General features: G+C 37.5%; 1 protein-coding gene across 1 annotated transcript in view; it reads right to left on the bottom strand.

Annotated features, from left to right (window-relative positions):
* The window catches only part of LOC144975992 (ribokinase-like), an 83,764-nt gene that overhangs the window by 38,215 nt on the left and 30,829 nt on the right, over window positions 1-14,720 (bottom strand). Inside the window, exon 2 of the mRNA XM_078920255.1 lies at window positions 11,593-11,684. Within this exon, the coding sequence (XP_078776381.1) occupies window positions 11,593-11,684 (92 nt within the window). The remainder of the gene's footprint in view (window positions 1-11,592; window positions 11,685-14,720) is intronic.

The following is a 14,720-nucleotide window of genomic DNA, read 5'->3' as shown; positions in this document are numbered from 1 at the left end:
CGACAGTGTTGTTGAATGCTCCACAAATCTTCCTTCTGCCGCATTGGCACATCCAAAAATCACCCATTTTTGCTGGGATAATTTCGATCTCACAGAGGAGACCACTGATGGGTCTGGCACCACACACTCTACTCATGGCATCATGATCCAAGAAATAAAAGAAGGAAACTTGGAAAGAAAAATAGAGCAACAATATGTCACGACTGGAAAAACAAAGAAAAAGTCAGCAACTTTCAAACCCATCCAAATTCAGCCTTGCTTTGCAACTGGAAGAGCAGAACCTTCTCTGACTGTTTCCACAACAACAGTAAAAAACAATCAAGAAAGACAGCTGCACCAAGATAATTTTCTGTGGGTGTTCTGTAGGATGAAGTTGAATTCAGACGGAGAACGTTTCCCTGGCTGGAAAGGTTGGCTTTCATCAACAACTCCAAACCCCCAAAATGAAAATGAAACCAACATGCCTTCAATTGTTGAATATATGCCTGTCATCAATGCTCCCATAACTGAAGCAGCTACAGTACAGAAGGTGCTACAACTATCTTTGGAGGCAACACAAGAGCTTGGTCAGCCATATACATTTGTAACATTTGACCTTGCTGTAGCAAAGAAAGCTTACGATATTGTCTGGCAAAACCCACAGCTTTACAAAACAGTCATTATTCACCTGGGTGTCTTTCACACCATAATGTCATATCTTGGTGCCCTGGGAAAGCTCCAAAGTGGATCTGGTTTTGAAGAAATTGTGACTGAAGCAGGGCTATGTGCACATGGTTCTATGGATAGGGTTATGAGTGGAAAGAACTACAACAGGGCTATACGAGTGCATGTGTCTGTTTTGGAGGCTCTAGAGAGACTTCTGCTTGCAAAATTTGAGCAGGACACGGATTCAAAACTCGGTAAAGACCTCATGCCTTACATAAAGGAATTCACCGAAGGAATATCAAGCCATACAGCTAATAAAATTCTCCAGTCAACTGTGTATGCTGAGTTATTTTCCCAGTATGAAGCCTTCAAAGAGAGTGTCCGCTCAGGAAAGTACGGAAAAACTGCACAATACTGGATCCAATACATGGACAGAGTTTGGCTTCTCCTCCAGTTTCTGCGAGCTACAAAGACTAACAACTTTCTTCTTCATATATCTTGTTTAAAAGAACTGTGCCCACTGCTTTTTACCATGAATCACCACAATTATGCCAAGTATCTCAGTGTATATTTTGTGTCAGTAGCCAACCTGATTCATTCCCATCCAGGGGGCAGAAGAAATGTTACAAGATAATGGATTTAGTGTCTCCAGATCAAGGACGCCTGCTGGAAGAATAGCAGTTGATATGACCATTGAACAAACAATAAACAAACATGCAAAGACAAAAGGAGGTATTGTTGGGTTCAGCAAGAGTCTTCCAAGCTATTACCGTTGGAGTGTAACAAGACACAATCGAGCAGAATATGTATCAGCAACCCAAAGAATGATCAGCAACAACAACTGTATGGATATAGACACCCACAAAGAATTGAGCCTTGCAGAAAAAAGACAAAGTGAAAAGCGAGTGCAAAAGATCCTCCAGGCATTTTCAGCATTTATCAATCCCTTTGAAGTTGAAGATGGTCTGGTCAGTCTAGCTTCAGGAATGAAAGTGCAAGAGGATGTTGCTGATGACCTGCTAGCCGTGGAAAAAATAGGAAAAAGATTGTTTGAAAGTTTTGTTGAAAACAGACTGAAGGAAAAGACTGTAGAATTTCACAAGCCATTAGAAAGGAACAAGACCAAGACATTTGCATCATTGAGGAAAGTGGTAACAGTGAAAAAAGACATGAACGTGGTCAAAATCAAGGCACAAAGAAATTTATTTGGCCAGCTTCTTGTTTTGTCCCAAGAGCACAGTGTTGATCTTCAAAAAGTTCTTCGATATCCTCTAACACCTACTCCATGGTCGCTGGCTTCATCAGATGGTTTACCTCTGAAGACCAACAAAGCAACTCTGTTGCACAAGCTCACGCCTGACAATTCATTAATGTTCGAGGATTATGCACAAAAAAAACAAACACCGTTTACATTGTTGATGGCAATGCACTGTTACAAACTCTGTCAGCAATCCCAAATACATTTGGTGAAGTACTTACATGTTCCTCCTTACCACAAGCAGCTTGTGTACACTTTGTGACTGATACTTACATAGAAGATTCAATCAAAGGTTGTGAGAGATTGAGGAGATGATCTTCTGAAGATAATGCATACTTGTTAAGAGGATCTGAAACAACAGTGCCCAGACGTTGGAAATCATTTCTCAGCTGCGTTGATAACAAAAGATCCCTTATCAGGTTTCTCCTCAAGGAATGGGAAAGTAACGAATATGCAAAGAAACTGAGAAACAGGGAAATCTTCTTTGTCTGTGAAGAGAGATGCACCTTACTTTACAGTGACACGGATGAATTTACCACAGCTGTACCTTGTCTAGATCTCTACTCATCACAGGAAGAGGCAGACACACGAATTATACTGCACTGTCAATATGCTTCCCGCCAACCAAACTGTGAAACAATTGTTGTCAGATCACCAGACACGGATGTCTTCTTATTTCTCCTTTCATTCTCAGAGACAATTGGAAAGACCCTGATTTTTGATACTGGCTGTAGCAACAACAGGCGACAAATCAATGTCTCTCAGATTGCAAAGACTTTGTCTAAACAGATGTGTGATGCATTACTTGGTGTCCATGCATTCACAGGCTGTGACACAACAAGTTGCTTTGCTGGGCAAGGAAAGCCGAAAGCTCTAAAATTTCTTCAAAAGGAGGAAGACCTTAGAATTCTGTTCTCCAGATTTGGAACATCAGCAGCTGTTTCGAGTAATGACTGTCTCATGTTAGAGTCATTTGTGTGCAAGCTGTATGGCAAAACCTCATGCACAAGTGTCAACAAAGTGAGGTATGACATAGTTCGCCAGCGTTTCAAAGGAAAGAAAGGTACCATCTCATGCAGTGGTGGAATTGATCTGTGTCAGATGCCTCCTTGTAGTCAAGTATTGTCACTGCACATATCAAGAGCCAACATTCAAACTCTCATTTGGAGGAATGCAGTGTGCCAGAATCCTAGCATTCCAAAACCAGAGGATAACGTTTGGCAGAGAAATTCTGCAACTGAATTGGAAGTACAGTGGTTCAAAGATGCTTTCATTCCAGATGAGTTGCAGGAAATTGTGTATGAAGAAAGCTGCACCAGTACTGACGAAGATACATATGCCGAGGATGGTAGTGATAGCTTTGACAGTGATTTCCTTGACGACACTTCAGAGGACGAAGAGGATTTTGCTACTGATGATGAGGATATGTAATAAATTGGTGAGCAGTGCAAACTGTTAAGGAGTAAAGCATGTTTGCAAAACACATAAGGATATTGTTTTTATGTACTTACTGCATCTTGAATCAAGAATCCCTTTTGAGTATCAATTATTCTTCATAATATAACATGCGATTTCGTTCAAAAGTCTTCGGTAATGATGCTTCACTTGGGTTGTGAACAAATTAGTCTTTATTCATGATATATCTATTATTTTTACCACACCTTCAACTTACTTTTAAATGTGACAACTGGACATCAATACCATGTTTAAAAAGAATGAAAATTATGATGAATTTGGCATCCCACAAAGTGGAGAAAAATTTAAGGGTTGCGTACACTTTTAGTTTTTCCTGTGACGGAGAAATATGAAGGTTGTTGTTGAGGCTTGGGCCATAGCTTTCTTCAGTGCTACATTTTTAATGAACATGCTGTTTTTGGCCATATTTAAAATAATTTTTGTGTAAAACACTGAAATAGCCCATAAGTTTAGATATGACACTTCATGAGATTACTGACAAATTGTTTCAACTTTCTGTGAATCTATATAATATTTACAAATTGAAAGCTTGTGCACATAGTTTGATAGTATATTCAATTTCCTTCAGTTTGATACCCAATTTGCATATATTTGAATTAATATTGTAGTCTCCAGAGCCTTTGAAAGAAATGTTGTCTCTATTTTGCAAGGGGACACAACTCACTTTTTTCAAAGGGCCATAACTCTCTTAAATGACACTTATTTTTACGGTAACAGTGGAATTTGTATGGCCAATAAGTTCTATTATTTGAAAAACATAGTGGCATAAACTCCCAAAGGGGGGGGGGGGGGGGGGGGTCCCAGTGGCCTAAGCACTATGATGCCCATGAAGAGATTGATCTGTCCCTCCAGGAAAATGCGGCCGCATCGGCATCCGATGCGGCCGCATCCTTTGGCCTTCCGCATCCAACTCCGCATCCGTCAGCAAAAAGCTAAATAATTTCCACTACAACTACTACTACTCCTACTACTACTACTATTCCCACTACAACAATAACTACTACTACTACTACTGCTCCTCCTCCTACTACTACTACATTACCACAACAACTACTACTACTATTACAACTACTACACCACTACTACTTCTACTACTACTACGACTACTACTACTACTACTACTACTACTACTACTACTACTACTACTACTACTACTAGGACTACTTCTACTACTAGGACTACTTCTACTATTACTACTACTACTACTACTATTACTACTACTAATACTACTACTATTACTACTACTATTACTACTACTACTACTACTACTACCCTACTACTACTACTACTACTACTACTACTACTACTACTACTATTACTATTACTACAACCACTTCTACAACGACTAATACCACTGCTACAACCACTACTACTCCTACCATTACCTTTACCACTACTACTATTACAACTATTGTTATTATTACTACAGTAAAGAATAAAATATTGTTGTTGGAATTTCGTTTCTTTTTATTTATCATTGTCATTCATGTGTATCTTGGTTTGTTTGTTTTTTTTCCCCTAATCATTTGACCATGTAAACGTTAACGATTTTAGGTGACATTTTTTTAATTAACCCATTCTTAACACGCTACTCTGCCACAGAGGTTGGTGTAGCATGCTAAGGGTTTAAAATCAATGTTCTTTAAAATAGTGTACCTACTTATTTCTACATTGTCAAGTAGTCTGGTATATATTTCTGCTTTTTAGTTGTTTTTAATGAAACGAAACAACTTAATGTAGCTTTTAAACCTATAAGAATTCATATTTATTGTGAAAATTAGGTTTTGGGGTTTACAAAAGCACGCAAGAACATGCATAAATGTCGTAATTTTGGTATAATTTATGGCATAATGTCGATTTTATGGCATAATTCATGGCATAATTTACCTTTTTTTTGGCATAATATTGGCATAATTTTGCCCAAAAAATGGCATAATTCCACGGGGACAGATTGATTACCAATCTGAAAATCCAACCAAACCTAGTGTTGAGACTGAGTCAAAATCAAAAGGACATAGTGTGAAACCCAAAAGAACACAAAAGAAACTCAAACATCTAAATGATTACTATTTAGATGATGATACTGACAATTTGTGTACAGTTACTCATTTCTGTTACAATGCAAATTATGTCCCTACGACTTATGCAAAAGCAATGAATAGTCACAGGAAAGAAACATGGAATGAAGCTATGAAAAAGGAAATGAGTACCAGCTAAGTCTGGTGTGTTCTGCGCCGACAGGCTGCATTTACTCCTGCTCTGTAAAATTGTTCTTTTTGTGTTGTTTATAATGTGACTTCAGTTCTATAAATTAGTGTACAGTTATGTGATATGTTGCTGCATTGATTGAAAATATTTGTACGAAATTTTGGACTTGATTTTAGAAGTTATAATAATATAAATTCTTTTTCATTGTGGATAACATCGTGTTAGCTATTTAAACGTATCCAGATTTATTGTGATAACCAAACTTGCACACCCCCCCCCCCCCTCCCCCAACCACCTCATCATACGAGTATCCATAACAATGACGCCGCGTGATATCATTCAAACTGACAGCAACTCACCAACCCTCGCCTAGAAAAACCACATCCGCTACACGGATCGCTATTTCTCCAACACCCTATGAATACAAACTGTTTTATAAAATACACCAAAGCTCAGTTACTGTGCATTGATACAATATCGCACCATAAGACCATTATTTCTAATGCACTAATCACACACATTTCAAAGCTAGGTATCAGAAACCCAAAATGTGCTTGTGATAATTTTGTGAAGAAATACAAGAGGGGAACCAGGGGAGGTAAGAAGAAGAAGAAATCCCATTCACCAAGTCAACCACTCCCGTCGTCACTACCATCACCAACGCTATCCACACCATGTATCGACACACACACCACCACCACCACCACTACCATCCACACCATCACCGCCAACAGTACCAACAGGACCAACTCAACAACAAGCCGCCCTCTTACCACTATTCCCTCACCTATGTCGCTACCATCATCATCATCACCATCACCACCACTAACCGAAATCACTAAAAAAGAACTCAGCCCGTCTTATAACATTCCTGTTTACTCAAACGCACGTAGACATACAGCGAAATTTTAAAAAGCGTCAAAAAGACCGCGCAATCTTTTAACCATCATCAACAACAGGCCACCCCTCTGTCTCGTCCACATAAACGCAAGATCCATAAAAAACAAATGTCACGAGATCCATGACCTAATTATAGATCGTCATATTGATATATTGTGCATTACGGAAACCTGGCTTCAGGATAAACAGGATGACCACTACATTACCACCGCCTGTCCCAATACGCATACCTGGAAATCGCTACCACGACCTGGGAGAAAAGGGGGTGGTATTGCCTTCATTTATAGTTATAGTCTTGCTATCACCAACACCACTTTCACTCCTCTTACAAGAGAAAACTACGAATCTGCATGCCTTTCCTTCCAATCCGACTCTACCACTTTCTCCATCATTACTATCTATCGACCGCCGAATACTGAATACATCCAATACTAAGTTTGTAGCTGAATTTCAAAATGATATCTTAGACTTCAACCTTAAAAGTTCACCATATATTTTTATTGGAGATTTCAACATACATTTTAATTCCACTTCTCCGACAGTCACCAAAATCAAGAAAATCCTACACGACAACGATTTACACCAGCACATCACCGAGACAACACACCAGGCCGGCAACATAATTGATTGGGTCATCTCCCCTGTGTCAAGTAATAGAATAAGAAAGACCGAAGTTGTTGACCTCGCAATATCCGATCACAAAGTTTTATTTGTGGATATCGCATTAAAGAAAGTTGATCTCCCGAAACGAAACATAACAACAAGGAATTATAGACATCAGTGGTTTACAAGATAGCATTCGTGACGTCATAAATGAGGTTAAAAATATAAACGACTTCAACAAAGTATTGAGATCTATTATTGACCGTGAGGCACCGCCACAACGTCGGGTCGTATCGAATCGACCACACTCGCGATGGTTCAATTCCGAGATAAAGGAATTAAAGAGAAAAAAGAGACAGGCTGAAAGGAAATGGCGAAAGAGTGGCCTAACGGTATTTAAGGATATATACAAAGCAGCTAAGTCGGCTCTTTATAACGCCATCACATGCGCAAAAAAGGCCCACTACAACGAAAAATTTCAAAGCATTACATCTTGCAAAGAACTGTTTTCCACCGCAAACGACCTTCTTGGCAGTAAGAAATCCACACCCCTTCCAGCGTCTAGAAATAACACCGAACTAGCTCAAAATTTTGCCAACTATTTCCACGACAAGATAAAATCCATTAGGGAAAACATAGACAATACATCATCATCATCGTCACCGAGCTTTGGACCATTCCATGGAACGCCACTACATGTTTTCGATCCAGCCACTGAAGATGAAGTGAAGTCAGCCATTTTAGATAGCCCATCAAAATATTGTGACTTAGTAGACCCCATCCCAACTAGTATTCTTAAGACTTGTATTGAAGAACTGTTACCAACAATAACTGAACTTATAAATAATTCGTTGGTCTCAGGTAGTGTCCCCGACTCGTTTAAACGTGCCATTGTTAAACCACTATTAAAGAAGTCCGATCTAAATGTAAACGAACTGAAAAATTACAGACCTGTCCAACCTTCCATATCTATCCAAAGTGCTTGAACGCATTGTGTTAAAAAAGACTTTTGTATCATATCCATCTAAATAATTTAAGTGAAAATTTCCAATCTGCCTATAAATCACATCATAGCACTGAAACTGCCCTTTTAAAAGTATGCACTGATATTCTTAATAGTATTGACAAAAATCATGTCTGTTTATTGACTATGTTGGACCTTTCGGCTGCATTTGACACCATTGATAACGAGATACTTATTAAACGATTAGAAATTACTTTTGGAATAAGAGACACTGCGCTTAGTTGGTTTAAATCATACCTAACATTAAGATCTCAGTCGTTTCTGATCGATGGCGCAGTACAGTAGAACATGAAAGTAACGTACTCGGAAATAGCGAGTAAAATCTAAATCCCCGTTTTTTTCCCTTATTTGAGTCAATAAAATTAGCATGAAAGTAGCAAGTATGAAAAAGAGGTCAACTCGGAAATAAAGAGCATTTCCTGCCCCAGCCTAGGACTGCGAACGAAGTAAAGCAAAACAAGAGACAATGGCAATTTAAATATTTTTAGCCTAGCCTCTTTTCTTTTCTTATTTTTCGTTACGAGTAATATTACATAGTAGCCTAGTCTGTAGTAGTACATAATAGGCGAAACAAATTTGGGTGGGGGTTGGGTTTGCGTGCGTGTGTGTGTATTGGGGGTGGGGGTCAATTATTCACCTAATGTGGTGCCACGCGACGCGCGAGGTAAGCACATGTCAACATGCCTCACTTCGCAGCATCGGTCAGCGAGTAGCATCAGCGAGAGAGGGGAGTGTGGAACCATTATTTCAATGGGTCAGTGATTGAGTGATGCGCTTGCTTACCTCATCAAACATGCCGAGTGCATACAAACACTCGCGCGCACGCACACACTTCTATGTTCTTGTTTTTTTTCTAGTCATGATTTTACTTGAAACTAAAAACAAAAAACAACAAAAAAACCAAGCATTCTGCCACTTCTGTGAAGAAATTGAAATAGGGGCGACGGCTTTTACTCGAATTACACACTGAGGGGAATAACCAGCAATATTATAACCTTTCCTGGCAACTCGGGAATAGCGAGAACTCGGAAATAGCGAGTAATCAGGAGTGGACCCGTCGAACTCGCTATTTCCGAGTTCTACTGTATCAGAAACATTTCCTCTAAATTACGGCGTTCCGCAGGGGTCTGTCCTTGGTCCTGTTATTTTTACTCTTTATACTCAACCTCTTTCGGATATTTTTGTTAAAAATAAATTAATGTAATGCTGATGACACTCAGATCTATGTAAGCGATATCCCTAGTAATATCCCATCATTGATTACCCGTGTTGAAGACTGTATTAGAGATGTTAAATGCTGGATGGAAATTAACAAGTTAAAGCTGAATAATGAAAAGACAGAGGTGATGGTGTGTGGTAGAAAAAGTGTTTTGAAAGATGATTTTCTGAAGTTTACTCTAAATATAAATGGGTGCACAATTAACCTCTCAACGTGTGTGAAAAACCTCGGGGTAATGCTAGATCAACATATGACTATGCAGGCACAGTTTGATTCTCTATGTAGAAGTTTGACAATAGGATTAAAAAGAATTGCTTCAGTTAGACCTTTCCTAACAAGAGAAGTAACATGCAAACTAATAACATCTTTCATACTATCTAAAATAGATTACTGTAATTCGTTAATCTCGAATGTAAGCAACGATAAGATATCACGCCTTCAAAGTATCCAGAATGCGGCTGCTAAATTGATTTTAAGAAAGAAGATAACATCCTACTCGTCGCCACTTTTGTATGAGCTGCATTGGTTACCAGTTAAAGTGAGAATCGAATTCAAACTAGCAGTATTGTGCTATAAGTGCCTTAATGATCAAGCACCATTGTATATTACTGAATTTTTAGAAACTTATAAGCCAACGAGGAGTCTACGTTCTGCACTAGATTCTACAAAATTAATTGTTACAAATAAATATAAATATAGATTTTACGGCGGCAGATCGTTCAGTCACGTCGGACCTTCCATCTGGAACTCTCTTCCTAAAATAATAAGAGAAGCGCAGTCCTTATCAATATTTAAATCAAAGTTAAAACACCATCTCTTTGTTAAAACACATCTTGATTAATGCATCTTTGTAATTTGACCCCAATATGAATGTTAATTTAGTTTATGTTATTATATCATTATTTTATATTATTTCCGTATTTGACATAGCATGTGGATGTATTATAACATATCTTGTATTAATGACTTTATGTTTAGTTATTACATTGTTGTATAATGATAATATTATGTTGATGTAGTTTGTATAATGTTTCATTTGTATAATAATGTCCCTGTATTATTGTTTCGCGCATTGAGCATCACCCAGTGATGAAAATGCGCGTTATAAATGTCATGTATTATTATTATTATTATTAATTGAAAATGACACTTATGATTTTGTTCCTCTACCCAAAGAGAGAGAGAGAGAGAGAGAGAGAGAGAGAGAGAGAGAGAGAGAGAGAGAGAGAGAGAGAGAGAGAGTGTGTGTGGGGGGGGGGGGGGGGAAGAGAGAATGGGTGTATGCAATAAAAGAAGACCAATTTGGGAATGAAACCTACAAAGCTAAATATGTTGCAAAGGGATTCTCTCAAGTAGAAAGTATTGATTACAATGAATCTTTCTCTCCTACCACTATAATGAGTTCAAGCAGACTCTTTATACAGCTGTCAAAACAGCATGACTATGAGATCCACCAAATGGATGTTAAGGCTGCATTTCTAAATGCTCCCATAGATTGCCAGATATAATAATATGTGGACCAACCACAGGGAATCGAACTCAAATCAAAAGACAATGATAAAGAACGCTTAGTCCTGGGACTGAAGAAAGGTCTATACGGTTTGAAACAATCTTACAGAAAGACGGTTTTGTCAGATCTGTCAATGATCCATGTTTCTATTCAAACCTGACAATGAAATTTACTTACTTGTGTGGGTAGATGATCTTCTGATCGCATCAAAATGTGACACAATTAAATCTATAAAGAAATCACTTGAAGAAAATTTCCAAATGAAAGACCTGGGAATTGTATCTCATTTCTTAGGTATTCAGTTTGAGATCACAGATGATGAAATTTCTATCTCTCAGAGTAAATACATTGAAACTTTGCTCGATAGATTTGAAATGCAAAATTGCAAACCATCACACACCCCAAGTGAAATGAAACCATGCAAACCATGAATCATGAAAATAATTATGAAGTGCTTGATGATGAACAATTACAAGTGTACAAGCAAATAGTTGGAGCTTATATATCTTTTTTGGTGTTTAGTTACATGACGTCAGAGTTGGAACATTTTCTTACATAAATTAGAAAGCAAAAAGAATTATAAGTTCTTGAAAAATGAATTTGCTCTCATTTTCATTTTATGTATGGACTATCAACATTTAAAAAGTGTTTTCGATGACCATGAGAATAATTTATAAATGTAGTGGGAAAAACCCTTAAATATTTGTAAATTGTCTCTTGTGGTACATTATAGCATATTGAATCAATACCTCAGTCTCGTTGGGGCAAAAATAGTCTGCTAGAGAAAAGAGTTCAGATAACAATTCGGAGGAAGCAGGAGCTGGGTTGTAAATTACTTGTACTGAAATGGAATAAAGATTAAAAAGGAATGAATACTTACTTGTCTCGCTCAAAATAGTATTATGTTGGAGCAATATAGATGCTGAAAATTGAATTTGTAGCCATAAATATTAAACTTGAGTTAAATTCAAGTGTTTTATTGAGTAGAATAATTATAGTTTCATAAGTTCAATTTATATGTATAATCTAGACAACCATCCAATTTATTATATTTTCCTTTTTTATCACTCCTCATTGAAGTATTCTTTGATGGATCTTTGTTTTGGTTATTGTTTGTAGGCAGACATCAACATCTGTGACTGTGATGTAAATAGTATCTGATTGTGCTAAGTGTTATGCATGGCTCTTTTCAGTTATGCACAGAGTCGATTCTGCTTAGGGAGCGTTCACATATTACGTCATCAAAAATTTGCCCATTTTAGACCCCCCCCCCCCCTCCCCCAAGTCATCACTTGTCATCATTGACCTGACCCCCCTCCCCCCCCCCCCCCCCCCAACAGATGATGACGTCATCTAATTTAATAAAAACTAAAAGATAACTTTAATTTCACAATATTTATTATTCGTTTTTCAAACCATAAACATTGATTATCAACGTTTGATAAAACACATTCAGACATTTTATTAATTTCAGAAACTGTTGATAATTTATGTTTTACGATACAATGGGGACATAAAATTTTAATTTGCAAAGATAAAATCTAACAAACATTATGTAAATTAGGCTACTTGGTGCAAGGTGCTATTTTAAAAAATTCAGAAAGTGTAATTTAAAATAGTATAGGAGGCAAATTATTTTATAGCATATTAGTCTTTTAGTGGAATGAATTTCTGTTTCAATTTCCAAACATAAAATTAATTGATTCAAAAATGTTTCTGCCTTGGACCTCTGGCAATGTACTATAAATAGTATCATCAATTTCATCTTCATCGTCATCATTTTCTCCCATTTGCTGTTCTTCATGTATGCGGCATTTTCGTGAATGGTCTTTCATTGCTGTGATCGAGGAGTGATACAATGAACATTTAGGGCAAGTTCGCCTTTTGAGAAGTGATACCCCTTTCCCATTTTGTTTCTTGAGAGATGGGCAATACTCATCATAGCAATTTATCTTTAGCTGTTTTGAAAGGAACAAACTTTGAAATAGGCTTAATTTGCCTATGTTTTGATGACATCATCTTGGGTCATATAAAAGGTGAAAATTTTTCATTGTGAAGATCATGACCCACCCATGCAACCATAACCTATAAATTTGAACTTCACTCAAATTCACTGAGATGCGATCCAAAATTTGTCTCGCAGCAATTTCTGACATGACTCGGAGAATTTCAAAAGTTGAAAGTGTAATTACATTTGGTGGTTGTAGTAGGGATGATGATGTGGTGGTGGTTGTAGTAGTAGTGGTGGTAGGGATGATGTGGTAGTGATTATAGTAGTACTGGTCGTATGGATGATTGTGTGGTGGTGGTTGTAGCTGTGGTAGGAATGATGATGCAGTGGTAGTTGTAGTAGAAGTGGTGGTAGGGATGATGTGATGTTATTTATAGTAGTAGTGGTGCTAGGGATGATGGTGTGGTGGTGGTTGTAGTAGTGGTAGTAGGGTTGATGATGTGGTGGTAGTTGTAGTAGTAGTGGTGGTACGGATGATGTGGTGTTATTTGTAGTAGAAGTGGTGCTAGGGATGATGGTGTGGTGGTGGTTGTAGTAGGAGTGGTGGTAGGGATGATGTGGTAGTGGTGGTAGGGATGATGATGTGGTGGTGATTGTAGTAGTAGTAGTAGTAGTAGTAGTAGTAGAAGTAGTAGTAGTAGTAGTAGTAGTAGTAGTAGTAGTAGTAGTAGTAGTAGTAGTAGTTGTAGTAGTAGAGATGATGATGTGATGGTGGTTGTATAGTAGTGGTGGTAGGGATGATGATGTGGTGGTGGTGTAGTGGTTTTGGTGAGTGTTTTATATTATTCAGTGATAATAATAGCAATTTGTCAAAAAGGAGGAAAATGTCTCCGTCTATCGGTCAAACGCAAGCAAAGTGTAAAAATAACAGTAACATAGTAAATTCATTCTTATCATTAAACATAAATTTACTGTTTGTAAACATTTAATGAATTGACCTTTCCACATGTTAAAGGCCTACAATGTTATTCAAATAAAAGACCAAAAAGTGTTGTTTTGTTTTGATTTTTACTTTATAAAGCAGGCTACAATATCTTTTATTTTTTACCGAAACCTAGTGGTTATTCAGCTTATAAATACAACCCAAGAATCTCACAAATTTAAAGCCATAGTCAAAAGGTAAAAAGAAAGAAGAATAAACTAAGCCAATCACAATTGCTTTATTCTAATGTATTATCTCTGTTTAACCAGATGATTTAATGGATGGTTGCGAGAGAGAGAGAGAGAGAGAGAGAGAGAGAGAGAGAGAGAGAGAGAGAGAGAGAGAGAGAGAGAGAGAGAGACAGATATATATATATATATATAATATATATTATATATATATATATATTTGTCCCTCCCCTTCCCCTTCAACCATCAACTAGCTAATCAAAGCACACCACTGGTCGTCTGTGTCAATTGTGACATCTGGTGCCATTCAGTCATAAAAACGGGACCGTCACTAAATTTCACGAGACTATTGCACAGGTGTCAAAATATGACATAAGACATAATGGTGATTTTGTGGTTTTGAGGGAAATGTTTGACACGGCAGATTCAGCGGAAAATTTCTGAGAAATTCTCAAAATCACTGTTTATATATCAAAATAAATTTTTTTTTTAAAAGGAGGAATTGTGATGGGAATGGGCGGAGATAAACTTCCATTTAGGTGCCCAAATATTCGACCGGCGGTGACAGCCCAAATTATTCACCCGGCGAAAAAGTTCAGGCTCAAATCTCGATCGCGATTTTTTTCTTCTTTAAAAAAAAAAATTTTTTCTTTGAATAGTGACGAGGGACAAAAACCGGAGGTTCCGGATTAAAACCGGCTGGTGGTAAAAAAAAACAAACGGATTTCCGGCTAAAACCGGAAAAGTGGCATCCCT

Source organism: Berghia stephanieae, chromosome 1, assembly GCF_034508935.2.
Source record: "Berghia stephanieae isolate SIO BIC M18660-M18661 chromosome 1, UCSD_Bste_1.3, whole genome shotgun sequence".
In the NCBI taxonomy this organism is placed as follows: Eukaryota; Metazoa; Mollusca; class Gastropoda; order Nudibranchia; family Aeolidiidae; genus Berghia; species Berghia stephanieae.
This window is presented reverse-complemented; position numbering and strand designations above follow the sequence as displayed.